The sequence below is a fragment of the Ovis aries genome, chromosome 15 (genome assembly GCF_016772045.2).
Source record: "Ovis aries strain OAR_USU_Benz2616 breed Rambouillet chromosome 15, ARS-UI_Ramb_v3.0, whole genome shotgun sequence".
Lineage (NCBI taxonomy): Eukaryota > Metazoa > Chordata > Mammalia > Artiodactyla > Bovidae > Ovis > Ovis aries.
This window is the reverse complement of record NC_056068.1, coordinates 79,719,627-79,744,842: the sequence shown is the minus strand read 5'-3', so window position 1 is coordinate 79,744,842 and position 25,216 is coordinate 79,719,627. Positions and strand designations below refer to the sequence as shown.

The window sequence follows — 25,216 nt, the reverse complement described above, 5'->3', positions numbered from 1 at the left end:
TCCTGCTTAAGGATGGGCCCGGACCAGAAATGCTTAGGAGGTCGTCCTTGTAACTTCCCGTCAGATCAGTCACCCTGCCTTAAGCGCACAAAACAACGCAAGTCGGGGGGGCTGGTTAGATCAGGATTTCTTTTTATTCCTTGTTGGTTTAAAATGGCTAATCAATAAAAAATAAAAGGGCCTCTGTCTAGAGGCTGGGGTCACCCCTGTTTTTGAAGGTGAGAACCCAGGTATCCCCTCTACCCAGCACCATACTGAGGTGGGCAGGGGGCACCCCCAAGGGACAGCTGGAGGGGCCTAGGCCTGCCGCTCCTCCTCTCCATCCCATTTTTGGCATGTGATGAGAAATATTGCTTTTTGGATTCTTCTTTCCCGGCCTTGGGTTTAAAAATAACGCTAACCGTGTGAACGGGGGAGCAGGGCTTTGAGGGGCCTGCTGAAGAAGCCCGCTCTGCCCCCTCTCCCCCAAGAAGGGGGCGCTACCCCAGTATTGTTGCTGGAGCTCCACCAAGCCCTTCTGACCACCCCACCACCACCAGTCACAGGGCTGAGGCGCCCTCCTCGTCTGACCCTGCCCCGCCCCTCCTCCCCCTGGGTGTCCTTCCTGACCACGCAGCAGCACCACCACCACCAGCGCGGGGTGCTGGGTCCTTGGATGGGAGCTGGGACCAAGAGCGGGAGCCGTGGGGAAGAGGAAGACCTCAGTGACACCTCCCCTCTTCCCGCTAGTCTGAGGAACAGAAAGAGTAGGGGCCCCCGCACACATCTCCCTCCCTCATCCTCCCGTCCCAGGATAGATATATAATTTCTTTGATATTTATAATATATATATATATATATATATATGTACACACACACCTGGTAACGCAGAAGAGGAAAAAAATAGAATCCGTAACAATAATAAAAAAAATTATTTCTGGTTTAAAAATGATCTGGTTCCCTCCAGGGTGAGCAATTGCACAAATGTCCACTGAGTCTGGTCCAGGGGGGGAGGGAGGGAGGGTCTTGAAAGGTGAAGGGGGGTTGCTACCCCAGTCTCGGGGGCCCCCACGCTCCGACCCCCAGCCCCCCTGCATCTTAGGAAACACCCCTCTTTCTCTTGGAGTCCCTGGTTTTCACGTGTCCGTGCAGGGGAGGGCCGCTGTGGAGGGAGGTGGTGGCCCCAGGGGCCCTTTGGTGCAGGCGCAGAGGCAGGGGGCCGGCTCACACTGAGATCTCGTAGGTGGTGCCCCCCACCCCCGACACCTTCTTGACGCCTCCCCTTGTGGGGCTGCTGAGAGGCGGCTGGCCAGGGCTGGGGGCGGCTGAGCCCATGCTCTTGGGCTGTCCGTTGGATTTGCTGTAGGCGGCCTTGAACTGCACTTCATCTCTGGGAAGGAAAGGAGAGCAGGGTCAGCGTGGGACACGACACAGCAAAGGGACGCCCTTTGAAACAGGCTGAGAGAGAGGATGCTGTGCCCTCCACATGCACCCCACTGACCCAAACACCCCCTTCCGTCTTAAGGCCCTGTTGACAAGCAGCCTGTTCCCTCTCTCCCATTTATTCCTTCTCCAGGAGCAGCTACACGGCTCACTTCCTCTCCGGCAAACTGCTTTTTAGGGAGACGAGGCCAGGGGAAACATCCTCTCCTCAGCCTTTCGAGAGGCGAGGCCCAGGGAGGCAGCAAGAGGAACAGGAAGGCAGGGCTCTCCCCGGGGCAGGCTGAGCCGGGTCCACGCGCTAGAAGGCACCCGGGAACCCCGAGGCCGCCTGGAGGCAGTGTATGGAGGCCAGGCCACAGACACTTACTTGGGCGTCAGTAATGGCTGCAGGGCCACTTCCTCCGTCTCGGGGACACCAGGGGGGGCTTTCTGGCTGCTGTACGACACGGAGCGGCCCAGGTAGGGGGCAGGTGGGCCTGGTTCAGGGGACGCGAGTCCCCGGCCCCTCAGCCCATCCGGCTTGCCGAACCGGGGGGCCGCTGGGCGTGCCAGCGGCATCTTGCCCAGGGGCGAGCGCTTGGAGTCGTCAGAGGAGGAGCTGGTGCGCGGCGCGTGGCCCGAGCCGGGCGTGCACTGGACACCCGAGTCCCCTAGGCCCGGCTCCTCCTCGCGGCCGGGCGGCGGCGACTGGCGCAGCAGCTTCTCGCGTTCCTGCAGGGAGGCCACAATGTGGCGCGACAGGTTGTCATAGCGGACGGGCGAGGGCTCGCGGGGCACCGGGCCACTGGGCGCCAGGCGGGGGTGCCGCTCGGCCTCCCGCTGCTGGGCCAGCCGGGCCGACAGGAAGGGAGACGTGTAGCCCAGAGGCGGCTCTGGCTCCGGACCTGCCTGCACAGACTCGAAATCGGGGCTGTCGGAGGGCGTGAGCAGGCTGTCGTAGGACAGGCTCCCATTTCGCGTCTGGTTGGCCAGGCTCTTGTAGGAGGTGGAAGTCGTGCCCTCGGAGCGGATGGACTGCAGCGGGCCAAGCTCGAAGCCCGTGCCCTGGGCAGACTTGAGGCTGGAGGAGCGCGAGCCGCTGGACAGCGGGTCAAAGGGGAAGCCTTTGCCCAAGGTGGGCGAACGGAAGCTCTCAGGCTCCAGGCTTGGCTCTGAGCGGTAGCTGGGCTGGCGGCTGCTCTCTGTGATGGAGGGCGGTTCCTTCAGGCTGTCCCCGCGACTCAGCTGAGGGAGAAAGCAGAGCTGGCTGTAGCTGCCCCTCCTGCCAGACGCGAGGCCCTGGAGCCCAAGGAGTCATCAACATCGGTGGGTGCCACGCGCCAGCAACACGCTTAGTGTTCACCTGCGTTCCCATGTTTAACCCCCGAGGCTCATCTCTGATTAGGAGCAGCAGGGGCCGCAGGGGCCGCAGGGGGTGAGGCGCAGACAGGTTCACGAGCGTCTGCGGCGGCAGGGCTGGGCTTCAGGCTCAGCTGAGGCTGTCCTCAGGGCCTCATCGACGGGGCCACAGGGACCCCTCGGGGGTGAAGGACACGCAGCAAGGAGACTCGGCCCCACCAGCGCCGACCAGGAGCAGGCCGCCTCTGCTTCTCTTCTCTCCCTTTCGGTGCTTCCTCCCTACGCCCGCCCCCATTTTCCCACGACGGGTGGCCTACATTCCGGCCCTACTTCCTAGTGAGCGCTCAGTACCTTGGCGCTGGACGAATGAGGCATGGCGGCTGACGCGCTGCTGCTGCTGTAGCCCGGCCGGTACTTGTACATGGTGGGTGTGGGGGGGCTGTCCTTGCCCAAGAGGCTGCTCTCTGCAGGAAAAGAGACCCATGGGCACCACCTTCTAAGCCACTCCCTTAAAGTACAGTGGAGACAAGGTAGTCACAGATACACTGAGCAAAAGGGAAGGCCCAGGAACAACCACGAGTCTGCTGAAACCAAGCCTATAGATTCAGCCAGCCCGGAACTCCAGAGTGAGTGAGCGCACAGAGCGCGCCTGGCCTGTGCCCTGGTCTGCCCAGAGGCTGACGGCACACGTGCGCAGCGGCCCCTCACGGCCCAAGCTCAGTGGGACCCCTCTCCCGCTGTCCGCAGAAGTGGTTCAAGCACCGCTTGCTGGGTTTTCTCAGTCACAACGCAGCGGCCCACCCCCGCCCTTGCCCGCGCCATCTCTGCAGTGATCTCACTCCTGCGGCCACACTCACCCTCGTTAGTGGCCAAGCTGAGGTGTGTCCGTAGCCCCGTGTAACGGCTCAGGTCCGGCTTAGGAGGTGGGGGCGGTTCCGCATCTGCTGACTGGCTTTCTGTTACCTCCAGGCTGCCTTTAGACTGGAGAAATGAGGCAGAAGGGAGCGTCAGGGCGACTCGAAGTACGAAACTGGGGGAAGAGGGGTGGGGGGCGTCATCACGTGCTTCTCAACTAGGAAAGGGGAAACCAGGCACTCTAGGGATGGTGCTGGAGAGAGACGTTTTGCTCAACAGGGGCTTCACTCTGTCCTTATTTCCACCAACAACTGCTTGTTGAGCTCCCACCATCCATAAGCTCTAGGTTAAGGCCTAGGAAGGCTTGCAAAGGAATGGACTCAGTTTCTACTGTTAATGAACTGAAAACGCAGTGGAAAAAGTAGTTATGTATTTAAGTAACTCCAAGACAAACCGGAAAGTGGTAAATACGGTAAGAGATTTAAACAAAGCAAGCTTCCACCTCTGCCGTGGGGGCGGCTCCCCGAGGTGCCCGGCGTTACCTCCTGCACCCCTACCTTAGTTCTCCTCAGCTCCCCCTGGATGCCGTTGTCCATGATCTTCACGGTTATCTGACCATCTGACACTTCGGGCCGAAGGAAGGGTGGTCTGATGACAATTGTCTTCTCTTTCTTTGGCCTCCCCAAATACCTGAGTGTCAAGAGCAAGAGGGCTTTTATTCAGTCATTTAAAAATATCTATTGGCTGCCTACCCTGTGGAAAGCACTTTTACAGATACATAAACAGTCCTGGCAGGCCAGGGGAAAAACCAGAACTGAACTGATTTCTCCGATTCTATGAAGTACAAGACCGACAGCAAGACCAGGCCTCTGGGCAGACACAACCAGCTCAAGGCGCTCTGGAGCAAATCTCCTTCTTGCCTCTGCAAAAGGAGTACATCTGAAGAATGCACTGAACTCACAGGGTCTGAAGGTCGGCCCTTCAGCACTTCCCATTCTAGGAGAGCCTGCCCTAAGAGGCAGCCCCCCACACCGAAGCCAACCCAAAGACAACGGACGTGTGTGACCGAGGGCGAGCACCAGAGCACGGGGCAGCTGTACCTGGGCGCTGGGGAGCTGCAGAGAACACGGCTGACGTTGTTACAGCAGCCATTGGTGAAGGGGTTCACACCTCCCCGGAACTTACCCGTGACCTGGACGGAGGAAAAAGGACCAGGTCAGCCAGACAAGGGGACCATGACCTCCAGAAGCCAACACACCACCAGTGACAGCCTACTGCGCGCCCACTACTGGGAGACATGAAAAGAGCAACGTGCAACCCTGCCGCAGAGAAGCGCGTCTTTGCGGTGGCTGCGAATGGGACTCTAGTCAGGGCCACCGGCTCAATTTCTAGGTCTACCTCACAGCAGCTACCTGACCCTGAACCCCAGCTTCTTCATGTAAAGTGGGGATCTCTACTGAGAGCAAGCAAGCAACATCAGCTATCACCACACGCAGGAAGATAAGCACGAGCTTCCTGAGGGCTGGCCCAGGTCGCCGCTGTCCCGACTGGCTCCGAGCCCAAATCGTCCAGTGCCGAGGGCACATTCTGTAAGTGGTCATTAACAGGCGTGGCCTGTCCTCATGCTTACACGAGAAACATGGACACGTCACACAAAGCACATGCTGACCCCGAGGCCGAGACGCAAGCCCGCCTTCCCGTCACGCCTCCTCCTACCTGTTCATTGGTGGTGCGTCCCCTGGCCACCAGCACCACGTGGAACCCCGTGAGGCCAGCGACCGGGATGAAGAACAAGCCAGCCACACACATCACGGCCATCCTGAGGCCAGCGGTCAAGGAGAGCAGAGCCCCATGGCCTGGCCTGCCCCGGCCCCTACTGAGGCCGCCGACCCCGTGACCACCCCCCAGCCCCGCCCCACTGCCACGGGCCTCCGCCTTCTCCCTGCCGCCGCCCCCCACCCCGGTAGTGCGGCGGCCCACAGGCCTCGAAGGATACGTGACAGCTGTGCGGACCGCAGAGAGCTCCTCCATGTGGTAGAGGACGTAAAGGAGGCCGAAGCCAAACACGCCCGTGATGTGGGCCGTCAGGGAGAGGAGGAAGAGGAAGAAGTAGCGGTAGTTCCGGCGGCCGATGCAGTTGTTCACCCAGGGGCAGTGGTGGTCGAACTCCTGCGGGCGGACAGGGCAGGCTGGGGCCACGGCTGACGGAACCAGACGCCGCTTTAGCTACGTGTGATCACGTTCACCACTTGGTTGCAAAATGTAACAACAGGCTCCTGCGGCTTATCTATCGCTCTGGAGGGCTCCCGGGTGGGGGAGAAGAGCACAGAGCCCGCCGGCCAAGGCAGACACGAGAGACGCGGGCTCCATCCCTGGGTGGGGAAGGCCCCTGCAGGAAGAAACAGCAGCCCGCTCCGGGGCTCTGGCCTGGAGCACCCCACGGACAGAGGAGCCTGGGAGGCTACAGTCCAAAGGGCTACACAGAACTGGAAGGACTGAAGTGACTTAACACATCAATCTGTAACAAAGACCTTCCAGAGGTTGATCAAAGGCCAAGGCCATCTCTCACAGTTTATCCTATGTGACCAAGGAGCTCTGACAGGCACAAACGTCAGAGGCTTGAGGATACATTAAGATTTTTCTTTGGAAAAAACATCTAGTAGGCAACTGCTTATAGCCAAGTAAAAATGGACTGGGAAAAGGGTTAAAAATAAAGGACAAGGAATGCAGGACAGAAAGAGAAATTATACAATTTTTTTTGTGTTTTTAATTTGAAAATTGCACGTTTATTTTTTAATTTTTATCCGAGTATAGGCGCTTTACCATACTGTGCCGGCTCCTGCTGTACAGCGAGCGCAGCAGCCGTCTGTAGCCATGGGCCGCCTTGTGTGGGCCCTGCCCGCCGAGGGCACACAGGGCCCTGAGCAGAGCGCCCTGTGCCGGATGGTGGGCCCGCAGCAGCTCCCTGCTGTAGAACCTGAGTGCAGCAGCGTGGCGTGGGAGACAGAGAGCACGGGGCCAGGGCCAGCAGCCAAGGAGGTGAGCCGGGGCCGGGGCTGGGGCTGGGTGTGGGGGGCCTGCGCCTGCCCACCCGGGGTCCCGCCCGCAGCAGGACACGCACATACACGGCTCTCCACGTACACGGCTGCCAGCACTCTGGCGGAGCGAGAACAGCCCCAGGAGCCGGCCTCGGCCCAGAGCCCGCAGGACTCGCCCCGATGCCGCGGGCGGCCGCCGATGGCCTGGGGGAGGCGTCGCGCGGCGCTCACCTCCACGCAGTTGTCGCAGACGCTGCAGTGGGAACAGCGGGGCGGCCGGTAGAAGCGGCAGGTGGCGCACCATTTCATGCGCACCTGGATGCCCTTGATCTCCACGGTTTTGTATAGTGGCGCCCGGAAGTCGTCTTCTTTGTCTTCATCCTCTTCAGCTGTAGAGAGGAAACGTTCCTGAAAACACCGCGGTGCCGCAACTGTACTAGGCCCTGGGGACAGGCGCAGTGACGCTGCCGTCAAGGAATGCGGCGATCAGCTCTATACACACCACCATGGAAATGAGGAAGTAATTTATTCTACGCTGGGAAAAGCGGGGAAGAGGATGACTCAGAGGCGGCTCTGATATGGATAGGCTGGGATTCTTGGTTTACATATTATGAATATATTTCAAAAGAAATAGATGATTTACATATCAAAGCACATATATAATGAGTCTGCATAACAGTTCAATATTGACAAGTACACGGCTGAGCTACAGAAACCCAAATGGGGAGAAGCGAACTAGTGTGAACCTTCTCTCCGTGCACAAAGCCCCTAGTCAGAGGTCTTCCCCTGACCCCCTACACATGTCAGTACTGTTCTTGGTTCCAGACACTCTCTTTCCCTGAACGCCCTTTCAGTTTTCAGCTATCAGAAACTCACACAGCAGAAAGCAATGCAACACTGTAAATCTACTATTAAAACAAAAAACTCACCACCCCACTTCAAAACTGAAACATTATTTGCCTTCATCTATAGTAAGCAATTTCCATTACTTTAAATTCTTAATCTAAAAAAAAAATACCTGTCGGAAGGAAAAATTAAGTAAGTGATGGTGTAGCGATTATTAAAGTCTTCAAACTCACTGACTAAGGGAAATGCTCACAATGTAACTAAGTGAAAAGGACAAGGTAAAGGGCGGTACAAACTAAAAGGTCCCATTTGGAAACAAACACCGACGGGCACACGTGTGCTGCAGGTGTATGGTGCGCAGGAGCACTGCATGCGTGAGTCTTCAGAACACTGACTGAACGAAAACAGATGGCAATGTAGCAGCAGTTATCCCTGGGCTGTGAAATCACAGGTGACATTCACCCACTTTGCGTGTTTCCCTGGCGATTCAGCTGGTAAAGAATCTGCCTGCAATGCGGGAGACCCGGGTTCGATCCCTGGGTCAGGAAGCTCCCCTGGAGAAGGGAAAGGCTACCCACTCCAGCGTCCGGGCCTGGAGAATTCCATGGAGTCGGACACGACTGAGCGACTTTCACTATCTATTTTATACTTTCTACATTATGAAGATTCTATTTTTTTTAAGGAAAAAATTCAAACACTACTTAGTTTGAAATAACTGATTCTTCCACACCATCGTCTGTCAGAAGTGAGCTCTTGCTCTTCTTACAGTTCTACAGTTTTTGATTCCTCTTAAAAGTCCCCAGTGTATACATCTATGTAAATGTCTTCCCTATCTTCCCTTCTAGACTAAGCTATTTGAAAGCAAGGACCTTAAAAAAAAATCCCGAATGACCACAATCATCAGTAAATATTTGATAAATGGCCATTAAACCTTGGTACAGCAGCCTTCTTTGGCGCTAGGATCTCAACGCGCCTCCTACTACGGTCGCCTTTGACACAGCAGCCGCAGAGCACGGCGACATGGGCTTTGAGAGCGGCGAGTCTCAGACACCTCCCCGCGCTGCAGCTGCCCAGCCCCAGCCTCTTCCACGAGGCAACCGCACACGCGAGAGAAAGTCAGACGCCCGCAGCAGCAGCCACTTCTCTACCTTACTCCAGCGATGCTGGGCCTCACTCTCGCCTCCTGTGCCTGAAGCAGCCCAGCTCTGTGAGCAGCACCCTTCCCCCAGGAGAGGGGAGCCGCTCCTCCTCCCGGCCACTCTTCAGTTACCCGCTTCCCTCAGCTTCAGCCTCTCTCCCCTCTGGCTCCACCTCCTCATGCTACCACCACGTAACGCCTTCTGCATCACGAACAAACGAGACCCTTCCTTCTCTCCCAAGACACTCCTGCCTTCTCTGCTCAACTTCTTGAAAGAAAAACCTTAATCCTCAAGGACGCTGCTCCCTCATGTCCCATTCCCTGCCTTCCAAACTGCAGTCTCGGTAACTTCACTGTCTCTCTCCCACATACGTAAACACATGATTAAAACGGTTCTTGTTGGGAATTCCCTGGTGGTTCAGTGGTCAGGGCTCGGCGCTTTTGCTGCTGGGGCTTGGGTTCAATCCCTGGTCAGGGAACTAAGATCCCACAAGCTGCACAGAAGGACCAAAAACTAAAGATTCCTGGGTGTGCGCTGGGTTCTTCTTGGCCATGCCATGGAAGCTCTGCGATCTTGGTTTCCCAACCAGGGCCCGACCCCGTGCCCCTGCAGCGGACACGCAGAGTCTTAACTACTGAACAACAGGCACGTCTCAACTCTTATTAAGAGCACTGATTTCTTAGTTACTAAGACAACGGGCAACGCGGAGTGTCCGTACTGCTGAGCTTCATTTCTGGTAACGCCCACCGCCGGCTGTCTCGTGAGCTGCCCCGGCCCCCACTTTGCGCGGCTTCTCCTCCTGCGTCTCCTGCTCAGCCTTCTCAATGGCTGCGTCTCCTGCTCTGCTCATTATCTATCAAGGCTGGTCAGGCTGACCCGCGTTCTTCCCTAACCTCCTCCTACCTTCTCTAGACAACCTCACTCCCGCTGCTGACAAACCGCGTGGCGGAGGATTCCACCACGAGCCTCACTACCCGGTTGCCACTGGGTACACTGCACCTGCGCGCTCCACTGGAGTGAGCTGGAGTGAGCTGGAGGTCGCTCAGTCGTGTCTGACTCTGCAATACCACGGACTATACAGTCCATGAACTCTCCAGGCCAGAATACTGGAGTGGGTAGCCTTTCCCTTCTCCAGGGGATCTTCCCGACCCAGCAATCGAACTGGGGTCTCCTGCACTGCAGGTGGACTCTTTACCAACTGAGCTATGAGGGAAGCCAGAACGATCCATTAAGTATCCCAAATTCAACGTGTCTAAGATGCTCTGTCTTCCCTCCAAAACTGCTCCACGTTCCTGTAACTTCGGTCTTAGTTCATAAAAATCAGCATCCAGCCTGTCTTTCAAGTTAGGGACAGTGGAACCGCCCTAGACAATTCCTTTACTGTCTCCCTCTCACCTGGTAAGTGATTAGTCGTGAAAAATTCTCCTGGGTCTTAATCTGTAAATCCAGCTTTGAATTCAAGTTCATCTGGTTTGCATTATTGCAGTAGGCTCCCAAAAGGTATCTATTTGTTCTTACAAGAATTACTTTTGTGAAAGGAAATCTGATCCTGTGGTTCCTCTAGTTCGAGACCTCTTGCTGTCCACAGGAAGAGCTGTGATCTGCGGAGCATGCAGTCTCCCACCCAGCCTTGGCTCCAGTTTGCCTCTGGCCCCTGGCCCGACTCTGCGCTGTCTTCCGCCCGCCGCTTCTGTTTCCCGGCCACAGTTCAGCATTCACTACCTCCTCTGCCTGAGTGTCCTCCCCTCCCATCCTCCACTTGGTAAGGTCTTCCCTCCCCACCTCCAGCAGCATTTCCCCCATCTACCTGGGCAGGGTAAGTGCACCCTTTCCAAGGTCCCACAGAACCTTGTTCATGCTTCCGTTACAGGTTGTATCACAGTGTTACTCTCTGATGTACCTTAGATGTTATCAAAGCTAGCAATAATGCCCAACCCATACGCCTGAAATAAATTTCTGCTGAATGAGTAACTGAACACCAGAGTTGACCCAAAGTGGATCACAGGCCTAGAAGTTATAAAACCCTGACGTGCTTTTCACCATTAAGCTACAGGAGCATCCCCAAATGCAAGACCCCGAAGGCCCCAGAACAACTGTGCACGTGGAAACTCATTTTTCTCAAAGGTAGTTCCGAGAGAGAAGAGGGAGCTCTTACCTCGAGGGAAGACCCCTGGGTCCATGAAGGTGGCCATGCTGAAGTTGGCCAGCACAAAGAGAAACACCACGGCATTGTAGACGGGCACTGCAGGCGATACGGACAGGCTCAGCCCCGGGCAGCTGCACAGACAACGAGCAGAGTGAGGGGCTGCCTCGGCACTCGGGGCGGCGGCCGCATGAAGAACGTAGCTGTGTGCACCCCACACCTCTACGCACATCTCGTGTGGCTCACCCTCGCTGTCCCAAATCGTCTTTGTCCTCCCCAGCAAGTGGGTCCAGTTCCCCAGGGAAATGCTCATTTTAGATCGAGGTACAAGACTCGCACGCCCCTGCACTGAGGTCTGTTCTTCAAATTCATCCCTACCCTGTGGGCCGCCCACGTGTCACGGCCTCTGTCCTGACCTCCTCTTAACCAGGCCCAGGAGCAGGGACTAAGAATGTCCCCGCCAGCAGCTGCAGCCCTGCTCCTCGGCAGCCCGCGGCGCCTGGGCCCCAGCCATGCCCCACTGACCCGCACGCTGGCCCAGAGCAGGCAGCACCACCTGCCTCTCTGGCTCCAAATCACTGCCACTGCTTGGAGTTTCTTCAGATCCATTATAGACACAAATATGTATCAGAAACTTTCGAGAATTTTATTCAACTAGAGGCTAGTTCTCAGGGTAAACAAAAGGAAACCACTCATAGATAAGGAAGGATACCAAGACCCTGAGATCAATAGATGAAGCACAGAGTGGAGGCGAAAAGAGAGAGAGAGAGAAGGTACCAGACCAAAGTGGCCCTAAATCCTGCAGGGAAAAGAAACGGGCCACACGTTATCGAGTAGTACAGGTTCAAACCACGAGAGGCTCTAGGGAACTTCTCCTTGACACTAAGAGCAAGCCGGGCCCTCGGCTTCCGTCAGGACAGAAGCCTCAGGAATGCAGCCCGCTCTCCCTTTCCCCGAGGGTGGTTCCTGCAAGTGTCAGGAGAACAGCTGATGAGCTGCCTGCGGGGTCCCTGGTATCCAACACCCTCTCTTCCGGCTCAGCTCAGAAGAACTTCCCACTACAAGACAGTGGCTGAACACCCTGATCTGCTCTGTGGCTGAGAACTTAATCTCCAGAATTAGGCCAGCATCTGTCCCCGTCCCCCTTCACCCAGCGCAGCCGGAAGGAGAGGGAGAGCTCGCTGAAGGAAAGAAAGAGGCGCGAGCAGAGCAAGACAGCAAATGACTCCGGAGACTTGGTCCATGGCAGGCCTGGATCCTGCTGAGAGCGGATCTGCCTCCATCCGAACAGCAGCACAGCCCTGAGCTCAAACGAGCAGAGCTCCTCAGTGAGGAGTAAGCCGACGACAGGGCTTCCCTGGTGGCTCAGCAATAGAGAGCCCACCTGCGAACGCAGGAGACGCGGGTTCGATCCCTGGCTGGCAACGTCCGCTGGAGAGGGACATGGCAAACCATTCCAGGATGCTTGCCTGGGGAAATCCCATGGACAGAGGGGCCTGGCGGGCCGCAGCCCACAAGGCTGCAAAAGACTCGGATGGCAACTGAGCAACTCAGCAACACGACAGCAAACCAATGATGAGAGGCCAAGCTGATGCCACAGAGCGCCTCACGAGCCTCTGCCACCACCGTCTACGGGTCCCAAGTCCATTTAGCCAGCTATTAAGAGCAACTCAACAACACAACAGCAAACCGATGGCAAGAGGGCAAGCCGATGCCACAGAGTGCCTCACAGGCCTCTACCACCACCGTCTATCGATCCAGATCCCATTTAGCCAGCCGTCAGAAAAAGACTGGAGTGAACATTCACGCTGGGCCAGGCTTGTTTAGACAGTAACCATCAGTTAACTCTGCCTCTCTCGCTGGGCCAGTACCTACTTGGGACACAAAACCATGAAGCTACAGCGAGGGCAGTGATGTCAAGGAAAACAGACCCCCAGCCACAGCTCTACTTTTATTCTGCCAAAGTCTCCTAGGAAGCCTCTTCCTCTGGGGGCTGATTCAAAAAAGCTGACCCCACACCTTGGCAGGGTTTGGGGTGGAACACAAGCAAGAAGGCAGAGTCTTCACACAGCCCCACCCAAAGCATGACCTCCTAGGCTCCTCGGAGTGGGGTAGAGAAACTGAAAACCAGTCATCCAGGTCAGAGCCCCTCCCTGCTTCTGAGCTGTCACTTCAATTTCCGCCCAGGGAAGGGGAGAAAGGGTGACTCACTTGACTCCTACAGCCTGGGAAGATAATTAGAAGGGAAAAAGGAATTAACTCCTTAGAACACCGAGGTCTCTGTGATTTAGAAGTCTCATTCCTAGAACTGGCTTCTGCGGCCTCTGGAGCTTTGGGAACAGTAAGGGTCCCTCATCTGAGCGAAACGACTGGTGCACACAGACGCGAACGGGGCGAGTCGCTGCTTTCCGAGGACAGCCTGCCAACCACCAGCCCCTAGGTAAAGGACTTCACCCCTTATAACCGTCTGCATATCAACCCCTCCCAGCTGAAGTGTATGACTCTAGAATCAAGTTCCCATGTCTGTTCCAAAATAAAAAATAAAAGTTCCAAAATAAAGCCGATCCCCACTGTGGCAAGTATCTAGAAAGGATGCAAATAACTCCACGGCATGGGGGAGCCTTGCTCCTAGATTCAAATCAAAGACTACTGCTTCCAACCTGAGCACTCCAAGTCAGGAACCTCCCACCAAGGAGAGGCCTTGAGAGCAGGGCCTGCTCCTGCCACACCCCACATTCTGCCTGGCTCCAGGAGGGGCTTGCCGTTGCTACAGTACTTTGCTAGATTCCTAGGTGACCCCCTCAAGTGGCCTGTCTCAATCTGCTGCCTTTGATGGGAGGAGGTGAGACCTGAGCTGAGGAGCTGTTGGGGCTCGTCCTCCGCCGACGGCAGTAATCACAGAGCTCCGAGCGCAGGGAGTGGCGTCGCTGAGAAGGCTGGCTGACTCACGGGTGAGTCTCCCAGACCTACACCACCCCGGGGAGAACAGGTTCTTCTGCCCGCCGCTGCAGCACTCCTGTTTCCAAGACCAAATAAAGCTGGAAGCTGCTGCTGCTGCTGCTGCTAAATCACTTCAATTGTATCCAACTCTGTGAGACCCCATAGACAGCAGCCCACCAGGCTCCTCCGTCCCTGGGATTCTCCAGCCAAGAATACTAGAGTGGGTTGCCATCTCCTTCTCCAAAATTGGGAGAATGGGTTTCAATACTCACAGCACTGAAGACCTGCTCCCCAGCCCTGACTCTTCCTAATCTATATACATAACTAAATTCCTGGTGAGAACGCTAGAGTAGGAGGCAAGGGGCTTTGGATTTCAGTCCTGTCTTCACCCATGCTTTGCTACTGTAGCCTTAGGTGATTGACAGGAAACTCTGCAAGCTTGTTGCGTCAGCTACATCATACAGATATGAGAATGAAAGAGACAGTGTCTGAGAAGAGCTTACAATTCCCTAAACTAGCTGGCTTAATATGAGCATTCACAAGATAGAAGCAGCAAACAAAAAAAACATTATTAACCGTCTCCATCATCATCAATTATCATTCCAGCCCCGCCTCCCTCCCTAACTGCACTTCCTCGGTCTGAGGTATCAAACTCAAGAACATAACAGAGGTATTTGCTCCTAAAGCACAGGTCTACGCATTCCTGCCATGCCTAGCACCTACTCCCAGCGTAAGTGGAGTGTTCCTTGGTGATGAGGCAAGCCTAGAAAGAACAGCCCACTTCTTGCCCCGGGGGATCCTCAAGACCCCTTCCCTTCTAGGTGGGTTAAGTTCTCATGAAACTGGGTTTGTCCTGTCTTCTGCAGACTGCCAAGCAGCCCAGTACAAGGTGCAGGACTTGGGCACGTATTCCTGGATGAGAAAACAACGTGGGAAGGAAAAAAACCGCCACTGCTCAATTAATGCCCTAGATCACGCGGCTGCTCCCACTCAAATCAGGTGCCAGCACCTCTGCAATCATGAAAAAGAAACCCAGAGGGAGAGTCACCGAGGTTGCCCAGCTCAGTGGGTGAGATGCTGGAGGGGCGAGACGCAGAGACGGGACAGGCGGAAGCTCCTCCTCGGCTGGGGCCTTGGTAGGACCAGCACGGGTTTCTGGACAACCCTGACTTCCCTTCCTGCAGAGGATGACTTGCGGCCCAGACTTTACCCCCATGCCCGCCCCACTGGTTTTAGCAACAGACACCTCGGACACCAGCTGACATAACACCACAGCTCAAGGAGACTTTAGAGGATACGATTCAGGGACTTATTTCTAATGGTATTGCTAGGAGCCCCAAGGAGGTCTCGGGGTCCCCAGGAAGGCAAAGAGGAGATACCCACGGTCTGGGCCTCTCTGCGCCAGCCTCTCTTGATCCAGAGCAGTCCTACCCTTACACTTTATATACTGGGTTCCACAGAAGAGCTCAGTGGGGGGAAAAAAAAACAAGGGCATATTGCTTAAATAAACTCTCTAGGTCAACTTCCTCATTATACAGAGAAGACAGAGGCCTGCAACAGCTAACCGACTTTACCAGAGCCAGCTTCCCCAAAGAGGACTAATTCCTCTCCCCTGGAATTGCCCGCTGCCCATCACAAAAGGAGACTTAGCGAAGCCAGGTGGGGTCCAGGCCGGTGACCTTAAATGCAAGGTCTATTACCTAACCGGGCCCGGGAGGTTCCTTTAGCAGGCCCCTGACTTCCCAAACAGTGGAAAGAGTGAAGAGCCACAGGGTCCCCGACAGCCCCTGCTTGGTTTCAGTGCTGGACAAAGGCTGTAAATGAGAGGTCACAGGGGAGACCTCAGCAGTTCCAGGCGAGCTCCTCTGGAGCAGAACATCACGTCTTGCTGACCACACCCAACTGCTAATTTCTGCTCAGCTTTCCCTGCTTGACAAAGAAACACGGAGGGTGAACCGCGCCTAGCTCTCCACGAACTACACCTGCCAATCGAGAGGGCCCGTCCTCCTCCTCCCAGGCCTGTAGGCCCCAGAGGAGCTCTCACCTGGGGCCTGCCCTGACGTGAGGACAGACAGCGGCAGCCTGGGGAGGGGAGCGGGGTGGCAGCAGGGGCCGACTCGAGGTGCAGCAGGGGCTGGTTCCAGAAGGGCCTTCCTCCAGCCTATCTAATAGCAGTCTTTTTGAGGCTGCATATGGTTTTAAAAGGAGCACTGAACCTCAGAAGGGACAGGGAGGTTCGGGAGAAGAATGCTACCTCGAGCCAGGCACCTGCTTGCACAGGCGCTGCGACGGTCAGATGCAGAAGAGAAGAGCACTGCAGAGGCCGCAAGCGCCAGGGGCATGAGACACACGGGGCGACCATCACATCCACGAAGCGGGCGGGGCGAACCCGGAGCACAAAGGCCAGCCAGACCCGCGTCCCGGAGCCTGCCGGGGGAACTCGAGTTAAGTCCTAACGCGCTTCTCACTTCGGGTTAGAGGCGACAACGCAAGTAAGAGTCAAGCCTGTCCTCCAAAACCCTTTCTCCTAGAGCTGAGAGTGCAGGTAGTAAGGAGGGGCCCTGACTTTTCTGGCACCAGGCAACAGGAAAGTAGGTTAAACAGCTTCAACTATCAGTTGAGAAAATGCCTATGTCAGGACAACTCTTTGTGGCAAAACTGGTAGAACCAGCCAAACACTTCAATGGCTCCAGAGGAGCAAATTAAGACCGAGGATTCTGTTCGCCCCAACTCAGGAATGGATAGGTTGAAAGAGAAACCACAGAGCCAGTCCCCAGTTTCTTCACTTCCCAAAGGCTTTGCCTCTTAAAGGAAAACACTCCCTCTCCCATGAGGCGGGTCGAAGGGTGTCAGATTAGTCTTGAACCTGTCCCTCCTGACAGCACCACAATTCCAACAAAGATACTAAGATCTCGTCCCTCGGTTAAAACGCCGACTCCACGCAGTGGTCCTAACAGCAGAGACCAAAACAAGCCTGACACCGGAGACTCAGTCCTCCTTTTTGGAAGGCGGGGTCGAACCCCTGAGGGACTCCACGGGGGTGCTCAGGCCGAAGAGCCGGGCCCAGAGAATCTGGGACCTGTCTGCTCTTCCGAGGGTGAGGTGGGAGGCGGGATGATGCTCATACCTTAGGTAACAGGTTCATCCTTCCCTGGTTTAAAGACCAAATAGAAACACACTGCATTCACCCTATTCCTGCAATATTACTCTTTTGGCCAAACAACCCACTTTGGAGAATTCCTTTTGGCATCAGAAGCTCTATTTGGAAGGAGGTGGTTCCTTTCCTCTTATCACAGACTTAATTTCTGTTCTACTTTCTCCCCATAACAGTAACTGCCCGCTTCAGTCACCCTTCAGTGAGTCCAAACTGCTTTTATTCCAGATCACTCCAATGCATCTTCTTCTTGCCAGCCACCTCACACTGGCTCTAACCATCACCCCACAATTAGGTTTGAGCCTGAATCACAGCAGTCAACCCTTCAGAAAACCTAGCATGCTCTGATTGTTCCAAGAGCTACAACTAGAACACTAACTCAGTGACTCAACAGTTTAAGGCTCAGAAGCCTGGTGCATGTTAAACCATAAACAGGTGACAGCAGAAATGCTTGCCAGGTAGTCGACAGCTGAAGTAACAGGGAAAGAACGAAGACACACCATTCAGATGCCCTCCAGGAACAAGCCGATGAACAGAGGCTGAATACCCAAGTGCGAAGTCTGTCAACGCCAACTGCTTTCCTAAAGGACCATGGAAGGGGAGACCCGCCTGCCATCCCCTTCAGCAGGAGCCCAAGTAAAGGAAGCCTCTTAGGCCTCTCTTCTTAAACGAGACCTGCTCTTTCCCAGCGGCCTTCACTTCTCCAGCTTCGGCCCTTAAGAACACAAGGAAAGCCAGGGCTTCCCCGGGGGCTGCGGGCCGAGGACTCAGTGCCTGCACCGTGCGGCCTGGGTTCGATCCCTGGCCAGGGAACCATCCTGCACGTCACACAGCAGTTAAAACCACACCCACACCACCACCACCACCACGGAAACCGCCTGAGCAACACTAAAGGCCAAAACCATCTCAGGGGCAGACCTTCTAAATCAGGCCTGAGATGAGTCCCCACAATGGCAAACCTGAGCCTCAGTGAACCTGGGGAGAAGCCACGACTACTTGACGAACCTTCCGTCGAGTCCAGTTCCCTCACAGAACTGACTGCCGAGGCTGCTTCATCCTCTCCGGTCACTCCCTCCCACCTCCTTTCTAGTTCAGAATCGTCTAACGATGAACATGGGTAGGGAAAGAGGAAGACATCTGTGATTCCAGAGGAAGGGAGGCGGGGAAGGCAGAGGACCGAGCAGGGAGGTGGGCCTGGCCTCACTGCTTCTTACCACCCCTCTGGGTTTCCTTTACCTGTATCAGACCTCGGATGCTCTCAGTCACTCGGTGTTGCCAGTAAGGAGCCCAACTCAAGAGGAAACATACCCCCTCCCCGCCCCTCCCCACACCACTGCTGGGAGGAAACTCACGTAAAGGCAAAGAAGAGGGTTGTGGCTCCCACTAAGAAGATGGCGGCTGCTGAGACGGGAACATACTTGCTGGGTTTGAATCTCTTTGCAGACTCTGCGGGCATGTTGGAGCTCTGCTGGGAGATCTGCCCTGCCGCATAGCACAGGCCCACACAGCGGCAGAACAGACCAGAAAACGGGACGAGGGTGGCCACGGAGAGCAGAGGACCGAAGGAAACCAGGGACACAGAAAACTTAGAATCACCACCCTTCCCCCTCCCAAATAAAACCAAAGGTCAAGAGATCTCCAAGGAAGGAAAGCACATGGGAGGGGGAAAGGTGACTCCAGATGAAGAGTAACCACCTCCCCAGAACAAGGCAGAAGGGGCGATTAAGAAACACAAGCGGCACAGTTTAAAAACCGCAGACACACAGGAGGCCGCACGCATGCAAACGGCTGCAGGGAGAGAACCCGGGCAGCTGGACGGGCCGGGCGCAGCGCGCGGAGGGAGGCAGGCCCTCCGAAGGGAAGAGGGGAGGAGACGGGGAGCACAGAACACCTCTCTCGAGGAGAACGTCTTCGGAGGAGACACCACGACCACCTCACTCCCACCGGAGGGTGAGCGGCACCCGAGAGAGGGGTGCCCTGTGTTTCTCTTTCAATCCAAGAAGGGACCTGGGGCCCCTCCCGGCTTTAAAGAGAAACCGAAGTCACTGCAGTCCTGTCCCTCTCAGGCAGCTTTCTCAACGCCACCACTCCCACACCTTGACTTCAGGGCTTGTCGTCCGGCAGTCGCGGTTTAATTTTATTTACTTTCTCTTGATGGCTAAAGCTGGGCAGCAGCTGTTACAAGGTTGAGTTGTAAATCCTTTTCTTTGAAGGGGGGAGGGAAAACAGAGCCGAGAGTGTGAACGAGCGTAAGCTTGTCCGTCTTCAGTCTCTCCTTGTTACTCCCAAACCCTTCAAGGACTCCGCTTCCTGCAGAGCTCATGCAAAACTGAACGGAGACACAAAATTCCCGAAGCCATGTTCTTTCCAATAAGCAAAATAAAATGAAGAAAATCGATTCCACTTGATGATACTTTTGAAAGGTCACTGTGGATGACAGCAAAATCCTCAAGAAGCCCCTGTCTCCAGGTTGGTCAGCGTCTCTGATCTTCTTTAACCTTGGGCTTTCTAGATACAGAGTTCAACGGGGTTATGGTGCCTCACCTGGAGAAAAACAAATACCTTGATCAGAGAAATATTTTCACGGCATTTCTTAGGAACACTGAGGCTAACACCCCATAAGGCATTCTATTAAAATGTGCCCTCTGAAAGATGATTTTCTACTTCACTATGTGTATGCGGGAAGGACTCTGAACTGGGAGGGCAGTGGGCTCAGAATTCTTCCCTCTTCCAAGCGCTCTTCATTTTGAAGAAAGAAAAACATGGCTTCACCTGGCCTAAGATCATCAGAGAACGAGCTCTCAACACAGATGGGGCCTGTCCCACCTGACACCACTGCTGCCGCCAAGTCGCCTCAGTCGCGCCCAACTCTGTGCGACCTCACAGACGGCAGCCCACAGGGCCCCGTCCCTGGGATTCTCCAGGCAAGAACACTGGAGTGGGTTGCCATTTCCTTCTCCAATGCATGAAAGTGAAAAGTCAAAGTGAAGTCACTCAGTAGTGTCCAACTCTTAGAGACCCCATGGACTGCAGCCTACCAGGCTCCTCTGTCCATGGGATTTTCCAGACAAGAGTACTGAAGTGGGGTGCCATTGCCTTCTCCGCCTGATACCGATGGGCAGTAACAAATACCAAGAATATCAAAATCTGAAAACAAACAGAGGCACAGCAGAGAAGGGCAGTCCTAGAAAAGAGATTTCCCTCTGAACAAAGAGAACACTTATTGCTAGTATGAAAAAAGTAGGGCAAAATCAGGACAGGTAAGTCCCATTTCCTTTCTGCGCACGTCTCTCTCGCTCTTATCATTCCACGCTTTCTAGTTCCAACCCTAAGAGAGGCAAAAGCTGAACTTCTGGTCTTCTGAAATAACTCATGAAAAGACCTGGATAAGAAATGTCCCTGCACTGAAAGGTGAGATGCCCTCTAAGAGAAACTGAGTCAACCAGAGAGGCTGGTCTTTCTCTTCCCAAGTCAACAGTTTGCTGCTGCTGTACTGGCCTAATAGGAAGTTAAGGGACCCCACCTTCCCTGATACGGTTAAGAACAGCAATTATTTCTGTTGATGGTGGTAGCAAAATAACACTTTGCATTGTATGGGATGCTTTTCATCCAGTGATGTCAAAGCACTTAACTCACATTATCTGATGACACAGCTCCTTATCCCACTCCATGAAACTGAAGGTCAGAGAACACCTGCAGCCATCTAACTAGTCAGGTTCAGAACTCACAGTTCACAGGGCCCCTGTGCCAAAGCAAACCCTTCCTGCCTTTCTCATCTACTACACTACCTGTCCGCTAAAGACAACTTGAAATCTGCAGACCAAACATTTTACTTAAGGTTTGTTAGTTTTCCCATCCAAGAGGTGTGGTATCTCCCTAATACCAAAGACAGAGGTGAAAACATCAGAAGTTTTGAATAGTGAAATATGAATGTACCCTGGAATCGATCACTTCCTCCTTTCCATGGCATGGGAGACAAATCTTCCTTCAAGATGCGCTCGTGCTCTCTCTCATACACACAAAATGTAGTTTCAGAGGGCCACACAGCAGTATCAGAACAGACTGATTACTGCAGGAATCAAAGCCAAACTTTCTGAATTTAGGCCTCGGTAACTTTGTTAACAGTGAGGAGCAAATTCTTAGTTTGCAGACAGTACTATTAAACTTTTCCCTCAAAGCCTCCAAGATTAGGGAAGATGGAAAACTGCATTGCTTATATTTTATCTAGGGTAGGATATCATTTAGATACCATATGTTATTTCAGAGTATATTTTTCTGACAGGAAAAAAGTCACATGGGCTAATATTGCCAAAGTAATTCAGAGTCATAAAAGGCCAGGCCATTTGGGGAAGACAGTACTGGGAAACAAAAATGATCAGCCTGAGATATTTAGAGGATATATATCAGAAGCGACAAGACAAAACCTGAGGAGGCACTGGGGCTACTAAGGACGCACCAGGCCAGAGCATAAGGACGTTCCGTGAGTAGCCGAGATGAGGCTGCAGGGCGCGTGTGGATCAGCAGAGCCAGCAGTCTGGACCCACACCAGTACAACCAAGGCGGACAAGCACGTGTGGGACACCGCCAGGCGCAGAGTGCTCTACGGAAGGCGACCACGCACACTGTGCTGCTTAAGGCTTCAGGGGAGCTTTCACACAAGTACCTCCTTAAAGGGGAGGATGCACAGGACGCAAGACTGACAGCGCCAAGTCCTGCTTGTGAAGATGAAGTGGCATAACAGTGTAACGCTGTAAATCCGAAGACAAAGTTATCAGTACATGTGGAATAATCCACACGTCAAGACAGTCAGAGGTTTAATATGGGTGTGATCGTTATACACCGAGGTAGCAAGGTACGTGGCAATACAAATCTTGCAAGTATTAGGTGGGTTTTAACGACTAGGTTATAATGACTACTCTGAAGAGACTTAATATTGTACAAAAGGATCCTGGGATTAAAAAATAATAAGGGAGGCGAATATAAGGTCAACCTAGACAAGATGGCATTAACCAAGAAGCGAAAACGCCAAGGTAGAGACGCTGTCTAGAGAATAACATATATCTGATCCCACACCTCCTTCCAGAACTTTTGCTTCTCATTTCGACGTCTCCATTTGGCCAGGTAGGTGAAACACTTTCAACCTTCCTGCCCCACAGGATTCCTATAGGCAAAATAATGGCCAGCGCAGTGGAGCTCCCACTTGTGAAAAGTACGAAGTACTGGAAGCAGGGAGCTCCGGGCTGGTGGGGGTAGGGATGGAAGCGGGCGGATGCGAGGGGACAGGTAACAGGATGAGGCTTGGACCAGAACAGGGGTCGGCAGAGCGGGGCGACGGACTCGAGCCGCAGGGAGAGAGCGGCGCCCAGTCCCCATCCCCGGGCCGGGGCGCCGAGGGTCGCCGTCCGGGGCAGGGCCGGCCCACACCGAGAGGACCGGGTCGGCGGCCGCAGGGGCCCCCGGGGCTGAGGGGGCCCGCGGGGGCAGGGGTCCCCTCACGACCCGGCCCTGAGGGGAGCCCCGGCCTCTGCCGGTCGCCCTTCTCCGGGGCCCGAAGGTCCAGCCGCGGCCGGAGGACCCGGCCCGGACACGGAGCGGGGACTCCCACCGCCGCCGCTCCTCGGTACCCCTTCCCTAGAGGTCACGCTCCCCTCCCACCCCCGGACCCCGCACTTCCGCTTCCGCAGGGGCCAGCGGCCCCGGCACTCACCCGCGGCCAGCCCCGCGTCGCCGCCGCCGCCGCCGCCTCCCGGCAGTGCCGTCCGGCCTCTGAGAGGCAGCGCGCGGCCCCCGCACGCTCGGCGCCCGCCCCGCGACGCGCGTGCCCGCCCCGCGACGCTCGCCTTCCAGCCGGCGCGCGGCCGTTGCCCTCAGGGCCGGGTCGCCCGCCCTCCCTGCGCTCCCATTGGCTCCTGGCGCCGGGGGCGCGCGTTGCGTCTCGCGCGGGGCGCGTTTCTCTCATTCATGCGGCTCACGCCGCCGCGCCCGCCCCCGCGCGCGCTCCCATTCACCGTGCGGCCCCCACCCCCCACGCCGCCCTAGGGCGTGCGCGCTCACCCCGGCGACCGCGGCGACCTCGCGGCCTGATTGGCTGCGGGAGCAGAGCGCCGCGCCACGCGAGAACACACGGGAGCGCGCGCGCGCAGGGCCGTCGGGCTCCGCCGGCGACCGCCCGTGGAGGGTGGGCGTACTGCGCGGGAGTCAGAAATGGGGGAATGGCCGGGCGAGTAGTTCCCCCTTTCCTGCGTCCCACTTTCCGCCCCTCCGGTATAGACGCAGAAAGCCTCAGAAGCAAAATACAGTTCTATGCGTCTGCTGAAAGTTCTCAGGAACAAGCCACTACCTTCCCGAAGTCGCCAACCCCCCCTCCCCATAACTGTGGTACCAGCCAGACAGGCTTCTGAGGTAACCAATCACCCTCGGGCCCCGGCGTCTTCCTGCTTCAGCCCCTCTGTGCATTGGCCAACCCGGCCACCCCGCCCCTTTTTGATGGAGAAAACTTTATTTAAAATAATCTTGATGTCGCCGTACCCAGTCCGCGAGTTCCCCGGTACCAGCAGAGGTGCAGGATGATGGCAAGGCCTGGGCTGTCGCTTCTGCCTGGAGGGTCTGCCGCGACTGGAAGAGTCAGTTTAGAGGACGAGTGAGTTAGTGTTAGTCACTCAGTCGTGTCTGACTCTTTGTGACCCCCATGGACCCTCCAGGCTCCCCTGTCCATGGGATTCTCCAGGCCAGAATACTGAAGTGGGCAGCCGTTCCCTTCCCCAGGGGATCTTCCCCTCCCAGGGATCGAACCCAGGACTCCCAGGGATTCTTTACCAGCTAAGCCACCAGAGAAACCCAAGAATACTGGAGTGGGTAGCCTATCCATTTTCCAAGGGCTGTTCGGACCCAGGAATCGAACCGGGGTCTCGTGCATCGCAGGCGGATTCTTCACCAGCTGAGCTATCAAGAAGGCCGAAGTTCCAGCCAAAGACCCGGGAAGAAGAGAGAGGAGAGCGGGCAACAGCCTTGGGGCCCCAGGGCCACCCGTGGGAGGGGGCGCCGGAAGTGCGCGTGGAGGCAGCCTCGGCCCCTGGAGTAAGAGTTTCAGTTCAGTTCGTTCACTCAGTCGTGTCCAACTCTTTGTGACCCCATGGACTGTAGCCCACCAGGCTCCTCTGTCCATGGAATTCTCCAGGCAAGAATACTGGAGTGAGTAAGCCCTTCCCTTCTCCAGGGGATCTTCCTGACCCAGGAATCAAACCCAGGTCTCCCGCATTGCAGGCACATTCTTTACCATCTGAGCCACTAGAGATGTGTGTATACATATAACTCAATTACTTTGCTGTACACCTGAAATTAAGTTCAGTTCAGTCTCTCAGTCTTGTGGGACACTGTGACCCCATGGACAGCAGCACTCCAGGCCTCCCTGTCCATCACCAACTCCCGGAGTCCACCCAAACCTGTGTCCATTGAGTTGGTGATGCCATCCAACCATCTCATCCTCTGTTGTCCCCTTCTCCTCCTGCCCTCAATCTTTCCCAGCATCAGGGTCTTTTCCAATGAATCAGTTCTTCACATCAGGTGGCCAAAGTATTAGAGTTTCAGCTTCAGCATCAGTCCTTCCAAAGAAATCCCAGGGCTGATCTTTAGGATGGACTGGTTGGGCCTTGCTTAATTCCCTTAATGTTTCGCTGTAGCATAGGGGTTGGACGACCCCATGCCTAACCTTGGGCAGTCCGGAAATACAGGCCAAAGGAAGGAAAAGGTTCTCCAGAAGGCACTGTCCATGGCAAGCTGCTGGCCATTTCCGCCTAGATCTCATGGCCAGGGTTTGCCCTAATTAGTCCTACACAGCTGTGAACCCAAGAGCAAGGCCCCGTGTTCTCTCCCGATTTAGCTCAAGGCCATTTCTGCTCTGGCTGTTACATAATAGTCTTTCAAAACCAGGGTTCCACCAGCCAGTTCTCTGAAGCCAAGGTTTCTCACCTGTGAAGTGTGATTCTGAATCCTGCTGCCCGTCCTCAGCTTTGGTGTCACATGTTGCTGCTTTAACTGCTCTGATGTTTAGAAGCTGAGCAGCAAGGGAGAGGAGAAGGGCTGCCTCTGTCTTCTGAGGTCTAGCCTAGTTCCTTTTCTGGCATGGCATGCGTTAGCAGGCTGTCGTTCATTCCGGCTAAAGGCTTCATCTACCATTTCTTGCAGCACAGTGGAGAGTTCTTAATGAGTGTGTACTTTTTAAAAATGAAAAATTTTTAAACTTTCTGCCTTATGGTAGGTAAAGTTAAGGTATTATTGGAGATAAAATATTTGTAGAGGCTTTCCTATTTGTAAACCAGCTTAATTTGTTTCCTTAGGGAAA

At 55.2% G+C, this 25,216-nt stretch overlaps 1 protein-coding gene across 1 annotated transcript; it reads right to left on the bottom strand.

The window, feature by feature from the left end:
• Positions 1 to 110: 110 nt before the first annotated feature.
• On the bottom strand, positions 111 to 22,643 carry ZDHHC5 (zinc finger DHHC-type palmitoyltransferase 5). The gene is made up of 12 exons (XM_027979801.2): positions 22,583 to 22,643; positions 18,228 to 19,419; positions 10,794 to 10,915; positions 6,885 to 7,042; positions 5,612 to 5,784; positions 5,332 to 5,434; positions 4,716 to 4,807; positions 4,173 to 4,305; positions 3,618 to 3,741; positions 3,112 to 3,224; positions 1,790 to 2,646; positions 111 to 1,369 (listed from the first exon to the last, which is right to left on the bottom strand). Exons 2-12 carry the CDS (start codon positions 18,329 to 18,331, stop codon positions 1,204 to 1,206), a joined length of 2,145 nt encoding a protein of 714 aa, XP_027835602.2. The 5' UTR covers positions 18,332 to 19,419; positions 22,583 to 22,643; the 3' UTR covers positions 111 to 1,203.
• Between the last annotated feature and the right edge of the window lie 2,573 nt (positions 22,644 to 25,216).